Source organism: Manacus candei, unplaced genomic scaffold (assembly GCF_025592945.1).
Source record: "Manacus candei isolate 608988 ecotype Guabito, Panama unplaced genomic scaffold, ASM2559294v1 h1tg000182l, whole genome shotgun sequence".
NCBI lineage: Eukaryota > Metazoa > Chordata > Aves > Passeriformes > Pipridae > Manacus > Manacus candei.
In genome coordinates, this window is record NW_026138230.1 from 142817 (window position 1) to 155618 (window position 12802).

The window sequence follows — 12802 nt, forward strand, 5'->3', positions numbered from 1 at the left end:
TCTTTCTTCTGCAAGAAAAATGCCAGACTGTAAAGGCTCATGGGCCCTAGATTTAACACTGACTAAAATTCAAAGTGGTTAGAACAAAACTACAAACAGGAGGTGTATCTCCCCAAAGATTCTGAATAACTGCCATGTGAAAAGGGGAGATTTCCCAAACCCCCAATGTCTGATTGGTCTGTTGGTGCCCCAGGAAAGCCGAGCCCCTTGTGCCCGACCCGTCAGTCAGTGTCCCGTTATGGGGACCCTTCACCGAGCAGTTCACTAGGCCTGGTACTAAATTATAACTAAACCTGAGAGTTAGGGGGGGTTTGACTGACTTGTTTAGGGTCACATGCCAAACACAGAAACCCCCTCTTGGGTCTCCACACCTTCACCCACTTCTGGGGGCTGCCAGCCCCCATGAAGGACTCACATGAAGGGTTGAGAGAATAACCCTCTATTAATAAACTCACATGAATGGTTGACAGAATAACCCTCTTTATTAATAAATTGTAAGGCTTGAAAATTGCCGGTGACAGTATCTAACTTCAAAAATGTAATCAAAGCAATGCTCAGACAAGCTCTAATCCCTAAGAAAAGCTGCCCTGAGCTACTGATTCAGCAGGCACAGGGTGCAGTTCTTACCCAATGGGCCCACATGGCACAGAGACAGGTTCAGCCCTGACTGATCCCAAAGTTACAATGGAGTCTTCCCCCACTTCTTCTGAACTCCCTTCAATAATTTTTATTTATGCTTAGGTGGAGCCTGAGTGACTTTAGTCATCCATCTCACTCAGTGAGGGGTGGTCATACCTTGGGGATGGGCACCTCTGCCCAGTACCTGAGACAACCTTGAGATGGGACACGGGCAGTCGAGGAGAGGGATTTGACCGTGGTTGCCAATTGCACAGCAGGACTTTATCTTCCTTTATCTGCCTTGGCTTCCAGCTGCTGTGCAGCTGATCAGCTACAAGGTACCACCGAGTTCCCTCCTCTGCAAGGTTCTGACAGAGCCACGGGGTCTCCACTCTGCTCCACCCTCCATTTAGTCCCCGTTGGATTGTGCTGTGTGGGAGGTCAGGAATACTGACTGTGTTCCATCCAGAGTTAGCAACTGTATTTCCCCCTATAATTTAGTATCGTTATCTTTTTACCCTCAGGCATCTTCCTACAAACTACTTCAACAAATTACAGAGCAGAAAAATGAAACTTTCATTTATTGAGGTATTCGAATAAAGTCAGGTGCCTTTCTGGAATGGATGGAAATAAACATATGTAAAAGGAGAATGTAGTGAACTAGCAGTGCACTACTGTTTTACAGCAAGGCTCACAACATTTAAAATATTCACGCAGGGTGGGAAGAAGGGCATGACAGGCTGAGAGAGTTGGGGCTGGTCAGCCTGGAGAAGACTCCATGGAGAACTTAGAGCCCCTTCCAGTACCTAAGGGGGGCTTAAAAGAAGGCCAGAGAGGAACTTTGGACAAGAGCATGTAGTGACAGGACAAGGGGGAAATGGCCTTAAGCAGAAGGAGTGCAAATTTAGATCAGATGTTAGGAAGGAATTCTTGGCTGGGAGGGTGGGCAGGCCCTGGCCCAGGTTGCCCAGAGAAGCTGTGGCTGCCCCTGGATCCCTGGAAGTGTCCAAGGCCAGGCTGGACAGGGCTTGGAGCAACCTGGGCCAGTGGAAGGTGTCCCTGCCCATGGCAGGGGTGGCACTGGGTGGTTGTTAAAGTCTCTTCCCACCCAAACCATTCCCTGGCTCTGTGACTCGGTGTCCCTCCCTGCCATGCCCAGCACACGGAACCGGCCCCTCTGTGACATCAGCCCCGGGCCGGGGGCACTGTGGGTGCTGTGGGCACAACGCTGGTGGCTGTGCTGGAGGTGACCCCGGGTCCTGGCACTGCCACGTGTGCTGGCACCGATGGCTTGGCTGTGGCTCCTGGTCCTGCTGGCCCTGGCCGGGCCCGTGGGTGGCACCTGGGATACCTGCGAGTCAGTGCCCCGGGGACGTGGGAGGGAGCTCGGGAACACTGGGGGGGTTCCCAGCAGAACGGGGGCACAGACGTGCCCTCGGGGGTCCCTGGCCCTGCTGCCCCTCAGTGCAGTGTGGGGGGACAACAGGGGACCTGAGCGGCCTCTGGGCAGGGCAGTGATGGCTTTGTGCTTCCAGAGGGACCTGCGGGCTCCGGCCCATGGCTTCCGACCACAACTCCCTGCTGCCCGACTACGATCCTGTGGCTTTGGCCGACGGCACGTCCCGCGTCGTGGGTGGCACCGGTGTCCAGCCGGGGGCCTGGCCCGGCATCGTCAGCATCCAGGCCACCTGGAAGAATGGCACGTGGCACATGTGCTCGGGTGTCCTCCTCAGCTTCCAGTGGGTCCTCACGGTCGCCCACTGCTTCATCAGGGCCGGGTGAGGAGGGGCAGGGACAGGGGTGTCCCCACAGCTCGGCGGGTGCCCAGGTCACAGCACCACGTGCTGCTCCCGTCCGGCTCTTTCCTCTCTGCTTCCCTCTCTCCCTTGGGAAGCAGAAGGCTGGGAAGCTGCCACAGTCCGTGGCTCTGCTCCCTCTCACCCCTCTCTCCATCAGGGACGTCTACCGGTGGGACGTGGTGATCGGGGCCACGGATCTGACTCAGCCGGGCCCCGAGGCCGAGGTGAGGCACATCCAGAGGATCCTGGTGCACCAGCACTATGTGGCTGCCACGGCAAGGAACGACATTGCCCTGCTGGAGCTGGACCGGCCCGTGGAGTGCAATGACTACATCCAGCTGGGCTGTGTGCCCGACACCTCGGTGAGGGTCTCTGAGCTGAAATCCTGCTACATCGCGGGATGGAGTTTCGCCACACCAGGAGGTGAGGCCCTACAAGGACCTGCCCTGAGGGTGCAATGGGCACCCCATGGACATGGGCTGGGCATCCCATGGACACGGGCTGGGCACCCCGGGGACATGGGCTGGACACCCCGGGGACATGGGCTGGACACCCCATGGACATGGGCTGGGCACAACCACAGTCCAGCTGTGGCTGCAGGACATCAGCAGGGCCAGGTCTCGGAGCAGCCTGGGCTGGGGGAAGGGGTCCCTGCCCAGAGTGGGGGGTGGCACTGGATGAGCTTTAAGGTCCCTTCCACCCAAACCATTCTGGGACTCCCTGAAGACTGTGGAGAGATGGGCCTGGCCCCTTCCCCAGAGCCAACAGCAGGGACACAGGGGGACAGTGTTGCTCCAGGGGCAAAGCCAGTTCTGGGGAAGGGGTTCATCACAAGGCAGGGGAGGGGATGGGTGCTGTGGAATGAGCTGCTGGAGGCTCATTGGCCCTCATCTGGAGGCTCATTCCCGTCTGTTCCTACAACTCCTGGACCAGACGTGGTGCTGCAGGAGGCCAAGGTTCACCTCATGGACACAGAGCTCTGTAACAGCAGCCGCTGGTACGGGGGGGCCGTGCACCCCGAAAACCTGTGTGCTGGGTACCCGCAGGGCGGCATCGACACCTGCCAGGTGGGAGCGTGGCACCAGTCCCTCAGCCCCGACAGCACAGGGACCCCTGACCCCAAACATGGCACGGGCTGGGCCTGGGTCCCCTCGGGTCCCCATCACTGCCAGGGCTGCCCTGTCCCATGTCCTCTATCCCAGGGCTGCCCTGTCCCATGTCCCCTATCCCAGGGCTGCCCTGTCCCATGTCCCATATCCCAGGGCTGCCCTGTCCCCTATCCCAGGGCTGCCCTGTCCCCTATCCCAGGGCTGCCCTCCCCTTCCCCATCCATGGGTCCCTGTCCCCTATCCCAGGGCTGTCCTTTCCCATATCCCAGGGCTGCCCTCCCCTTCCCCATCCACAGGCCCCCGCCCTGTGTCCCCTTGTCCCCAAGGCCTGGCTCTGCCCACAAAGCCCATCCAGTGCTCCTGGCAGCCCCGAGCTGCAGATGTGACCCTGGATCATCCATCCTCTGCACATCTGGGACCACTGTGCAGAGATGGGACAGCCCCCAGCCTGCTCCCAGCCGAGGTTCTGGAGGCTCCAGCCCCCAGGCAGAGCCTCCCCATCTGGGAATGTGGCTCTGGCAGGGGCTGGGAGAGAGGAGCCAGCCCTGCTGCTGCAGCAGCCCCCACAAACCCTGAGCCCTCTCTCCTGCCACAGGGGGACAGTGGGGGTCCCCTCATCTGCAAGGACAAGAGAGCTGACTACTTCTGGCTGGTGGGGCTGAGCAGCTGGGGAAGAGGCTGTGACAAAGCCAGGCACCCCGGGATCTACACCTCCACTCAGCACTTCCACAACTGGATCCTGGTCCAGACGGGCCTGAGCCCAGCAGAAAGAGCCGGTCCAGAACCAGAGCCAGCCATCACCTCGACCCCCGAGCAGTATCTGAGGCCAGTGACAGAGCCAGACATCAGCCTGACCCCTGAGCAGCATCTGAGGCCAGCGCCAGAGCCAGACATCAGCCTGACCCCCAAGCACAGCCAGAGACCAGCACCGAGCTCCTCGGCCTCGTTAATGCCCACGGCATTCCCACTCCTCATCCTGGTGCAATTCCTGAACCTGCTGCAGGACTTCCTGCCTTTCCTGAAGGACAAAAAGGCTTAAGCAGCGGGATGAGCGGGATCCAGGGCTACAGTGGGCCACGGCCATTTCCTGCTGGGCCAAAGGTAGCCTTGGGGCCAGAGGCTGCTCTGTCCTGCCCATGCTGCTCCGCTGCACCCACACCGATGCTGACGTGACCGGGGTGTTGAAATAAAGTTTCTGTGCTCCTCATTAACTGTGTTTTCAGCCCTGCTCAGTGCACCCATGGGCTGGGAAAGTCCCTGCTCTGTCAGTCTGCTGGGCTGTTCACATTTGTTCTTTGGCTTGAGTGAGATGTGCAGTGGTGAGGGCCAAGCCAAGGGAGATCCTGCCCAGAAGGGCTCCCACAAGAAGGGAGAGGCCCAGCTGCCCATCATCACAGCTCCAGGGCACAAGAAACATCACTGTTCTCTGTGCAGGTCCCAGAAATGCAATGCCAAGGGAAACCGGACTCAGGGTCCAGTGGCAAAGGAAAACCAGGCTCAGGGTCCAGGCTTAGGCAGATGGGGTTTCCTCTTCAGGGCAGCTCTTCTCTTTATCTGATGAATCCTCGTTCATCTTCTGCAGGTCAAAGCTCTGGAAAAGAGCAGGACAAGGATTTGCTGAGAAGTGACAGAGACTGCAACAGCTTCATCTGCTGTGGCTCTTTCAGACTCGGCCTAGTGCAGCAAGGGCTCCTCTGAGGTCCCAGCCTCGCCCCTCCCAGCCCAGCCCAGCACACCCCCCCGGGGTCACTGGCACGGGGCAAAGCTTCCCGTGCTGCACAGTTCCACCCTCTGCCACGGGGAAAAAGGGCAGAGCTGCTCCTTCCTCAGGCAATGGGGAGAAACAGAGCCTTCCCTACCTCCAGCTCCTGCAGGAAAGAGGGAGCAGGGACAGAGCCTTCCCTACCTCCAGCTCCTGCAGGACCTGGTCCATGAAGTCTCCCGAGTGCTGTTTGTAAGCCACGGCCAGTCTGATGGCATCGTTGAAGAGCTGGGGGAAAGGACAAGGCCCATCACTCCCAGGATGGGGCACATGGGCACCGGGCTTCTGTAGAAGATGGAGACTGTTCCCAAATCCCAAGGGAACCTCTGCAAACTCGGTAGCCACAGCAGCCCCCATGTCCCTGGGCTGCTGAGGGGCCCCAGGGACACCGAGCCCAGCAGTCAACCAGCCCATCTCACCTTCACCACGTTGGTGCCGTCGGCAGCAGACACAAAGTAAAAGGGCAAACTGAACTTCCGGGCAAAGTTGAAGCTTTTCTGGGTCACCTTCATATCCGCTGGGGCAGACAAAGGAGACAGGGTCAGTCAGACAGGGCAGGAGATCCCGAGGGTGGGTGTCCCCTGGGTGCCACACCAGGCACTGCCACAGGACCCAGAGAGCCACAGCCCCAGCAATCTCGAAGGACTGGCTGGCATTCCCAACGGGAGAGAACCTTCCAGCCACCTGCAGAGCCAGGTGAACAGTTGTGCCAGCAGGTACATTGAGGCACTTCAGCACAGAGGAGCCTGTGCAGGCTGAAGGAGGAGCACCAAGGCCATCCCTGAGTGATCTGGGGAAGCCATAAAACAGCTTTTTCTCCTTTTCCTGCCATTTTTGACCAGGTGCTGCTCCAATCACCTTTGGGTTCTTTCTGGTGGTAAGGAAGGAATTGAAAGGACATCACTGGGATAAACCTCGAATGGATCCAATCTGCATTTTTAACTGCTGGTGACATAGGAAAACCACCTGTGAGACAGCAGGTGAGATCAGCAGAGGATCCAGCCCAGGGGACTCAGGAGATCCTCTGGACCCAACAGACATAAGAGTGAATCCCACCACAGCCCTGGGAGGTTGGGTGCAGAAGGTACACTCACCATCAATCTTGTTGGCCACCACAATGCAGGGAATCTCCGGGCGGAACTCCCTCAGCTCCCTGTACCAGCTGTTCAGGTTCTTGTAGGTGACCTTCCGCTGCACATCGAACACCTTCCAAAAGAGAACCAAGCCAGGGCAGCTGTGACTGACCCTGGACAGCTCTGAGCAGCCTGGGACATCTCTGAGCAACACAAGGACAGGATCCAGAATGTTCCCAGGAGCACATGACAAAGGAAACTGGGTGTTGTTAGAAAGGATGGAAGAGAAAGGGAGAGTATACACAAGCCCTAGTATATGCAGCCAGCAGGAAACAGCCCCTCGATGTCCTTTACACTGTGACTGTGTCCTGTGACAAGTTCCTGCCACCAACACAGGGAGCCAGCACCGGGAACAGTCGGTGCCCAGCAGGGTAAGATGTGGCATCCTCTGTTCTCTGTTCATCTCTGTTTAGTTCCTCTGACAACTAAAGCACCAGTGAAGGTGACTCATGCTCCCAGGTGGTGAGGTACAGTGGAAAGTGGGAGTAACAGAAACCAGGAGACATGAGCAGGTGAGGAGCAATGAAACTGGGAACAGGGACAAATGTGAGGACATTGAGAAGACAGCAGAGCCGGGAGATGGAGGACAGTACTGCCAGGAGAGACAGACCAGAGCTAAGCAAGCCCAGCTACAGGGGCTTTATCTGGTGAGAGAACAAAGAACAATCTAGGAAAATTGTTTGAACCACTGGAAGAGACAAGGAATAAATGGTAGCATAACCATAAAAGCAACACAAAGGCCAAGTGTCCCCGGGACCGTTCCGAGCCCAAATCCCACCAGCTCCCGGGCCAGACTCCCTCACCATGATGCAGGCGTGGGCTTGGTGGTAGTAGGAGGCGTGCATGCTCTGGAACCGCTCCTGGCCTGCTGTGTCCCAGAAGTCTGTAACACAGAAACAGTTCAGAGCGACACAGGTCACTCTGTTTTCCTCACAACTCACCCCCCGGAGGCAGAGCCCAGCCCACCTGCTCCGGGTCACAAACTGGGTTTCACCTCACCAATCCAAAACACTCGAGGGGTATGAGATCGTGCCCAATTGGGAACTTTCCTTAGCTGGGCTCAGCTGAGGGCTGTGCTGGCACTGGCCACGAGCAAAGGAGAAGACACCAGTGACACGAGTTGTATGGGACAGCAGGATGAAACCAGGCAGAAGTGCAAAGAACAGCAGCAATGCCTGGCCCTCTGTCACTAGGGATGACAATGGGAAACCAACTAAACCTCCCAAAGCTGCTGGAAACTGCTGATTTCTGACCCAGTGATGGTCAGCCAGGGCCCTGCCAAAGCAATGCTCCATCTCCTCTCGCAGATATCCAGCTCTGCCTCCCCGGGGCAGGACTTGCTCTGAAGTGCTGGAGGTAAGTCAGCCTGAGGCAGACAGGTCCCAGTCCATGAACCTCTGTGCACACCTGGATCCTGCAATGCCTTCTGCAGGTTTGTAGGCTCACATCTGGGTCTAGTTTGCTGTATAAATCTGCACAGCTTCAGCTAAGCACCCCAACGTGGTCACACCTCTGTCAGCTGGACCCAAGCATGCTGCTGCACCCAAATCCAAGTAGGCTGTAAGCCACTTTTCTTAGGGATTCCTCTGCTCTAACATTGGTGTCTGACTGGACACTGGGCCAGACCTGCAGGATGGTGACTTCTTAAAACGCCTAAATACAGACAGGTCCCCATCAGACCACATTTGCATTCACTGTCCCTGTCACAACAAAGATGTTGAACAGTGTTGGCCCCAACCCCGACAGACCCCCGAGGGACCCTCCTCCTCCTGGTCTCCACATGGACAATGAGCCATGACCACGACTCTGCATGCAGCCATCCAGCCCGTTCCTCATCCCCCGAGTGTCCATCCATCCACCCACCCACCTATCCCCCTGTCTCTCCAGCTCAGAGCCCCGGATATCGTGGAGACAGTGCCCAAAGCTTTGCCAAGCCCAGGGGGATGATGGCAGTCGCTTTGCCCCATCCATCACGCTGCAGTCCCGTCACAGAAGGCCACCGGATTCATCAGGATACTGTAGTCTATCTAAAAGCCTAACCAAGATCCAGAGCGAGGAGATCTCCCCCCTCCCCAGCCGTTCCCTCCGCCACGTCCCCGGGCGCACCGCGGGCTGTCCCCACTCACCCACGCGGACCTCCTGCCCGCCCACGCGGGCGCGGTGCTGGTACAGCGTCAGCGCGAACGTGGAGAGCTGCTGCGGGCGGCTGCGGCGCGTTAAGGAGCCGATGGAGAGGCGCCGACCCCGCTCCGCCGCCACCACCGGCGTCGCTCCGCCGGGCCCCCCCTCCGCCGGCCCCGTCCCCCGTCCCCCCGCTCCCAAGGATACAAGCCGTCGAGCAGGAACCGCTCCAGCAGCCTGCGGAGAGAGCGCGCGCCCCGTGAGCCCGCGGGCCCCGCCGCTGACCCCGCGCGCCCCCCGCGCCCCCACGCACTTGGACTTGCCCACGGCGCTGTCGCCCAGGCAGATGATCTTCACCGTCTCCTCAGCGCCGGCCGCGGCCTCGTCCCGCGCCCCGTCCCGGGCTTCCTCCCGCTCCCGCTCCCGCTCCCGCTCCCGCTCCCGCAGCCGCGGCCCCTCCGCCGCCGCCATGGCCGCGCCTGCGCGTCCCCGCTGCCACGCAACGCGCGGGGACCGTTCCTGGCCCCGACCCCGCCCCGACCCCGACCCCGCCCCCCGCGGGCCCCGCCCCCCGCCCGTGCGGCGCGGCCATGGCGGCCCCGCGGCTGCAGCTGACGCTGGCGCTGCTCAAGCCGGACGCGGTCGCGCACCCGCTGGTGCGGGAGGTGAGGGCAGGGCGGGGCAGGGCGGGGCAGGGCGACACCGCACCGGGCACCGCGCCGGGCACCGCGCCGGGCACCGCGCCGGGCACCGCGCCGGCCCGCCCGCCCAGCAACACCCCTGTTTCCTCAGGCCGTGCACGCCGCCATCCTCCGCCACCGATTCCTCATCGTGCGCGCCAAGGAGCTGCGGTGCGGCCCCGAGCAGAGCCGCCGCTTCTACCGGGAGCACGCGGGTACGGGCGGGACTGCGGGGCTGCGGGAGCGGGGCGCTGCCTCGGCCCGGCGCTGACTCGGCCCGTGTCTCCCCGCAGGGCAGTTCTTCTACCAGCGGCTCGTGGAGTTCATGGCCAGGTACCTGCCGCAGGTGTGCGGGGCGGCCCCGCGCTGCAGGTGACCCGCGTGGCAGAGCTGTGCCCCTTCCCGGGGTCCCGGCAGAGCAGCCCTTGGCAGCCGCACTGTGCAGGTTTCCAAGGACGAACGAGCTGTTCCCTTCCTGACCTTTTCTTCTGCTTCTCCTGGGCCCTTCCCGCAGTGGCCCCATGTGGGCTTACATCCTGGCCCATGAGAACGCTGTCCCTCGCTGGAGATCCCTGATGGGACCCACCAAAGTGTTCCGAGCCCGACACAGTGACCCGGACTCCATCCGAGGAGCCTACGGCCTTACGGACACCAGGAACACCACCCATGGCTCAGGTAGGCCTGTCCTGCTTGGCTGGTGCTCAGGGAGGCAGGAACGATGGTGCTTTGTCTGCCTTTGCTTTAGTTCTGGGGCTCCAAGTGGACGATGTGTTCCCTGGTGCAGACTCTGCGCACCAGGTGCCTTTGGAGCCCAGCACGTGTTCGCGGTGCCAGACAGGCATCTCCCATCACCTTTTCCTCTTTTCTGACAGACTCACCCGCCTCAGCCAGCAGAGAAATTGCCTTTTTCTTCCCCGAGTTCGATGAGCAGCGCTGGTACGAGCAGGACGAGCCGCGGCTGCGCCGGGGGCAGGTGTTCTACAGCCCCGAGGAGCGCGTGCACCGCGTGCTCCGGGCAGACGAGGCACAGGGGACCTGAGTTACCTGCGGTAGGGCTTGCTTTGCTGAGCTGGCAGCACCTGTGGGTGCTCTGTTGGGGCACCAGACGGAGAGCTGTGCCACGCTTCAGGGACTGTGGGAGAGGGAGAGCCTCGTGTGCGTGATGTCGTGCTCCCCAGGGTCACGTTGTGGGGCAGCAGGCGGGTGCTGGGGTGCTGTAGGAAGAGCTCCTCCAGCAATGCTCCCGCTGACAGTCCGGCCATGCAGCTCACTGGCCCTCCAGTTTGGTTGGGTGGGAATAACACAGGTGAGTTGGTCCAGGGCCAGGTGGATCAGAGGTTGCTTGTTCCAGTTGGATTGCAACTGCTTTTGCTGGTGGTAGGCCTCAGGTTCTCTGTTGGCTGTTCCCGCTGTGCTTTAGGCTGAAAGCAGGAAAAAGAGCCCAAAAAAGGCATCAGCAGGGCAAGATGAACCGTGCTGTCCTCACTCATGTGCAGCCAGGTTGGAAAGCGAGGCTGTCCTGGGGTTTGTGTCCTGACTTGTGTCAGGTGGAGGCACAGTTGGAGCTGCTCCCGGCAGGAATGCAGCACATCCCATGAGCTCCACTGAGCCTGGGCTGACCTGCTGCAGCACAAAGGTTTGGAAGCACCTGGCAGGAAGGTGTGGAGAAGCCCAGTGCCTTTGAGGATCCTCTCGTTTGTGCTTTTGGTTTGCCTGGGGCACAAGAGCTGCAGATTTGGTGGAATTCAGTAGTGGCTGTGGAGCTCTGGATTTCCTGGATTGACAGTCCAGGGCTGGATAATGAATTTGACTGCAGGTGGCAGGGGCTGAGAAGCTTTGCCAGGGGCTCCTCACGTGAGGCCTCGTGACAAAACACCTGAAGGCAGCTCGGAGCCCTCGGTGTCTGTGGCCTCACTGGGCAGTTCTGTGTCCTTGGGAAAAGGGATGGACAAAGCCATTTAGTTGTCTGGATAAGTGATGGAATGATGACATGGTGGTGCAGGAGGGCTGGGTGTGGAGGTACAGAGCCAGGTCCTGGCAGGCTGATCTATGTTCCCCTGGTCTGTGAGGTCAGTTCCTGTACAGGGGTTTAGTGCATTTACACTGTTCCCCCACAGGCCTTTACGGTGCTGCTGCTCCAGTTCCAGTGCCGTGTTGTAGAGGGAATTCCTTCTGGTAATCCCAAATACACAGGCTGGGGAAGGTGTGATGTGCTGTGCTTGGGGCAGGAAGGCTGAGCCCAACTCCCCTTCCTGCAGGGAGGAGGGACAGGTGTGGATGGTGCTGGTCACTGCAGCTGGTGACAGTCTGAGGTTCACCAGTGCCCTGGTGTGTCACAGACCAAGGCAGGGACTCTGTGTGCTCCCAGAACTCTGTGAGGGGTTGGGCAGTGACTGACAATGCTCTGTTGTGGGAAGTGCTGCCCAGAGCTATCATGGTTGAACACATCTGCAGTGTGTTTCCTCTTCCTCCTGTCTGGGATCAAATGGTCGTTGTTCTGTTCCAGGTACAGATCCAGGGATCTGCGGGACATTGCTGCTGTCCCTGTCCCCAGCAGTGTCCAGGGTGGATCTGCTCAGGATCCTGTGTGCCTTCACACAGGTCTGAGAGCTGCTGTCCTCGATGCTGCTGATACTTTACTGGTATTTTGTAAATTGGTGGTGATTCCTGGAGGATTTACTCAGTTTTGTGTGTTTTTCTTGTAGTTATTAAACTTGACTGTTTTTACCTTTTATGTTGTGCTTCCCTTTTTGGATATTCCTTTGGCACGTCACTGACTGATGATTCCTGGCTCACACTTCTCATTGTTGATGTTCTGGGGTTTTCTCCTACGCACTTGCAGTTATTCCATTTGGGGAAATGGCCCTTTTGAACATGCCTGCACAGACCTCCCATGGTGATGGTGCACTTGGATGCAACTGATTCCAGCAGTGTGAACAAAGTGGCTGCCTTGAACTTTTGACAGCCCACAACTTTTGACAGCCCACAACTTTTGACAGCCCACAACTTTTGACAGCCCACAACTTTTAACAGCTCACAACTTTTGACAGCTCACAACTTTTGACAGCCCACAACTTTTGACAGCTCACAACTTTTGACAGCTCACAACTTTTACAGCTCACAACTTTTACAGCTCACAACTTTTAACAGCCCGCTCTGGGCCTTGTTTGCACATCTCACAGACGTGCCAGATGAGCAGGGGAAGTGCTCTGGGCTTTTGTAATTGGCACTGGCACCCCTGTGAGCTGTTCCCTGCAGAAGAGAGTCTGTGGGGAATGGGACTAAGTGGGCTGAGTGGGAACACAAACTTCTCTCCAACCTCCTGCTTAAAGTGCACTAATTGGCCTCGGGGGCAGAGCTGGTGCTCACACCTGGGTGAGGAGCCTTGGGACTGGCTCCAAGCTAGCCATGGACAGATGGAGGAAGGGATGAGACTGGCAGAAGGTGCCACAGCTGCCCAGGAAGGACCATGAGCAACCATGAAGCAGAAGTGCTACCTGCTGGTGACAGGAGAGACTTTCCTTGCTGCTTTCTGAACACAAGTTGGCCAGGAAGAACCAGTGACTCAGGGCTGGTGCTG

The 12802-nt window shown here is 58.8% G+C and overlaps 3 protein-coding genes across 5 annotated transcripts; 2 read left to right on the forward strand and 1 right to left on the reverse strand.

Annotated features, from left to right (window-relative positions):
• Positions 1 to 1850: 1850 nt before the first annotated feature.
• Positions 1851 to 4575, forward strand: LOC127463957 (acrosin-like). Its single transcript, XM_051773993.1, has 6 exons — positions 1851 to 1975; positions 2154 to 2396; positions 2575 to 2840; positions 3351 to 3484; positions 4122 to 4355; positions 4389 to 4575. Exons 1-6 carry the CDS (start codon positions 1905 to 1907, stop codon positions 4563 to 4565), a joined length of 1125 nt encoding a protein of 374 aa, XP_051629953.1. The 5' UTR covers positions 1851 to 1904; the 3' UTR covers positions 4566 to 4575.
• Positions 4576 to 4754: 179 nt separating this feature from the next.
• Positions 4755 to 9041, reverse strand: LOC127463955 (rab-like protein 2A). Of its 3 annotated transcripts, XM_051773988.1 has the most exons (8): positions 8856 to 9041; positions 8750 to 8779; positions 8548 to 8627; positions 7225 to 7304; positions 6383 to 6494; positions 5708 to 5805; positions 5433 to 5516; positions 4755 to 5117 (listed from the first exon to the last, which is right to left on the reverse strand). In XM_051773988.1, the coding sequence occupies exons 1-8, from the start codon at positions 9011 to 9013 to the stop codon at positions 5037 to 5039; spliced, it is 723 nt and encodes a 240-aa protein (XP_051629948.1). In that variant the 5' UTR covers positions 9014 to 9041; the 3' UTR covers positions 4755 to 5036. The 3 variants fall into 3 exon arrangements, with proteins under 3 accessions (XP_051629948.1, XP_051629951.1, XP_051629950.1); XM_051773991.1 differs by lacking the exons at positions 8548 to 8627; positions 8750 to 8779 and having other exon boundaries at positions 8856 to 8919; XM_051773990.1 differs by lacking the exons at positions 8548 to 8627; positions 8750 to 8779; positions 8856 to 9041 and adding an exon at positions 8289 to 8524.
• Positions 9042 to 9082: 41 nt separating this feature from the next.
• On the forward strand, positions 9083 to 11954 carry NME6 (NME/NM23 nucleoside diphosphate kinase 6). Its single transcript, XM_051773992.1, has 5 exons — positions 9083 to 9207; positions 9335 to 9437; positions 9516 to 9555; positions 9737 to 9897; positions 10095 to 11954. The coding sequence occupies exons 1-5, from the start codon at positions 9133 to 9135 to the stop codon at positions 10259 to 10261; spliced, it is 546 nt and encodes a 181-aa protein (XP_051629952.1). The 5' UTR covers positions 9083 to 9132; the 3' UTR covers positions 10262 to 11954.
• Positions 11955 to 12802: the final 848 nt, after the last annotated feature.

What these genes read in the sequence shown, in the direction of transcription:
- LOC127463955 (XM_051773988.1), bottom strand. Translation starts at nt 9,013, where the DNA reads ATGGCGGCGGCGGAGGGGCCGCGGCTGCGGGAGCGGGAGCGGGAGCGG. An exon ending in AGCGCCGTGGGCAAGTCCAA is followed by an intron (nt 8,780 to 8,855) that starts GTGCGTGGGGGC and finishes CTCTCTCCGCAG; the next exon opens with GCTGCTGGAGCGGTTCCTGC. An exon ending in AGGTCCTGCAGGAGCTGGAG is followed by an intron (nt 5,118 to 5,432) that starts GTAGGGAAGGCT and finishes GCTCTTTTCCAG; the next exon opens with AGCTTTGACCTGCAGAAGAT.
- NME6 (XM_051773992.1), top strand. Translation starts at nt 9,133, where the DNA reads ATGGCGGCCCCGCGGCTGCAGCTGACGCTGGCGCTGCTCAAGCCGGAC. An exon ending in CGCACCCGCTGGTGCGGGAG is followed by an intron (nt 9,208 to 9,334) that starts GTGAGGGCAGGG and finishes CTGTTTCCTCAG; the next exon opens with GCCGTGCACGCCGCCATCCT. An exon ending in GAACACCACCCATGGCTCAG is followed by an intron (nt 9,898 to 10,094) that starts GTAGGCCTGTCC and finishes CTTTTCTGACAG; the next exon opens with ACTCACCCGCCTCAGCCAGC.
- LOC127463957 (XM_051773993.1), top strand. Translation starts at nt 1,905, where the DNA reads ATGGCTTGGCTGTGGCTCCTGGTCCTGCTGGCCCTGGCCGGGCCCGTG. An exon ending in CACTGCTTCATCAGGGCCGG is followed by an intron (nt 2,397 to 2,574) that starts GTGAGGAGGGGC and finishes TCTCTCCATCAG; the next exon opens with GGACGTCTACCGGTGGGACG. An exon ending in GCGGCATCGACACCTGCCAG is followed by an intron (nt 3,485 to 4,121) that starts GTGGGAGCGTGG and finishes CTCCTGCCACAG; the next exon opens with GGGGACAGTGGGGGTCCCCT.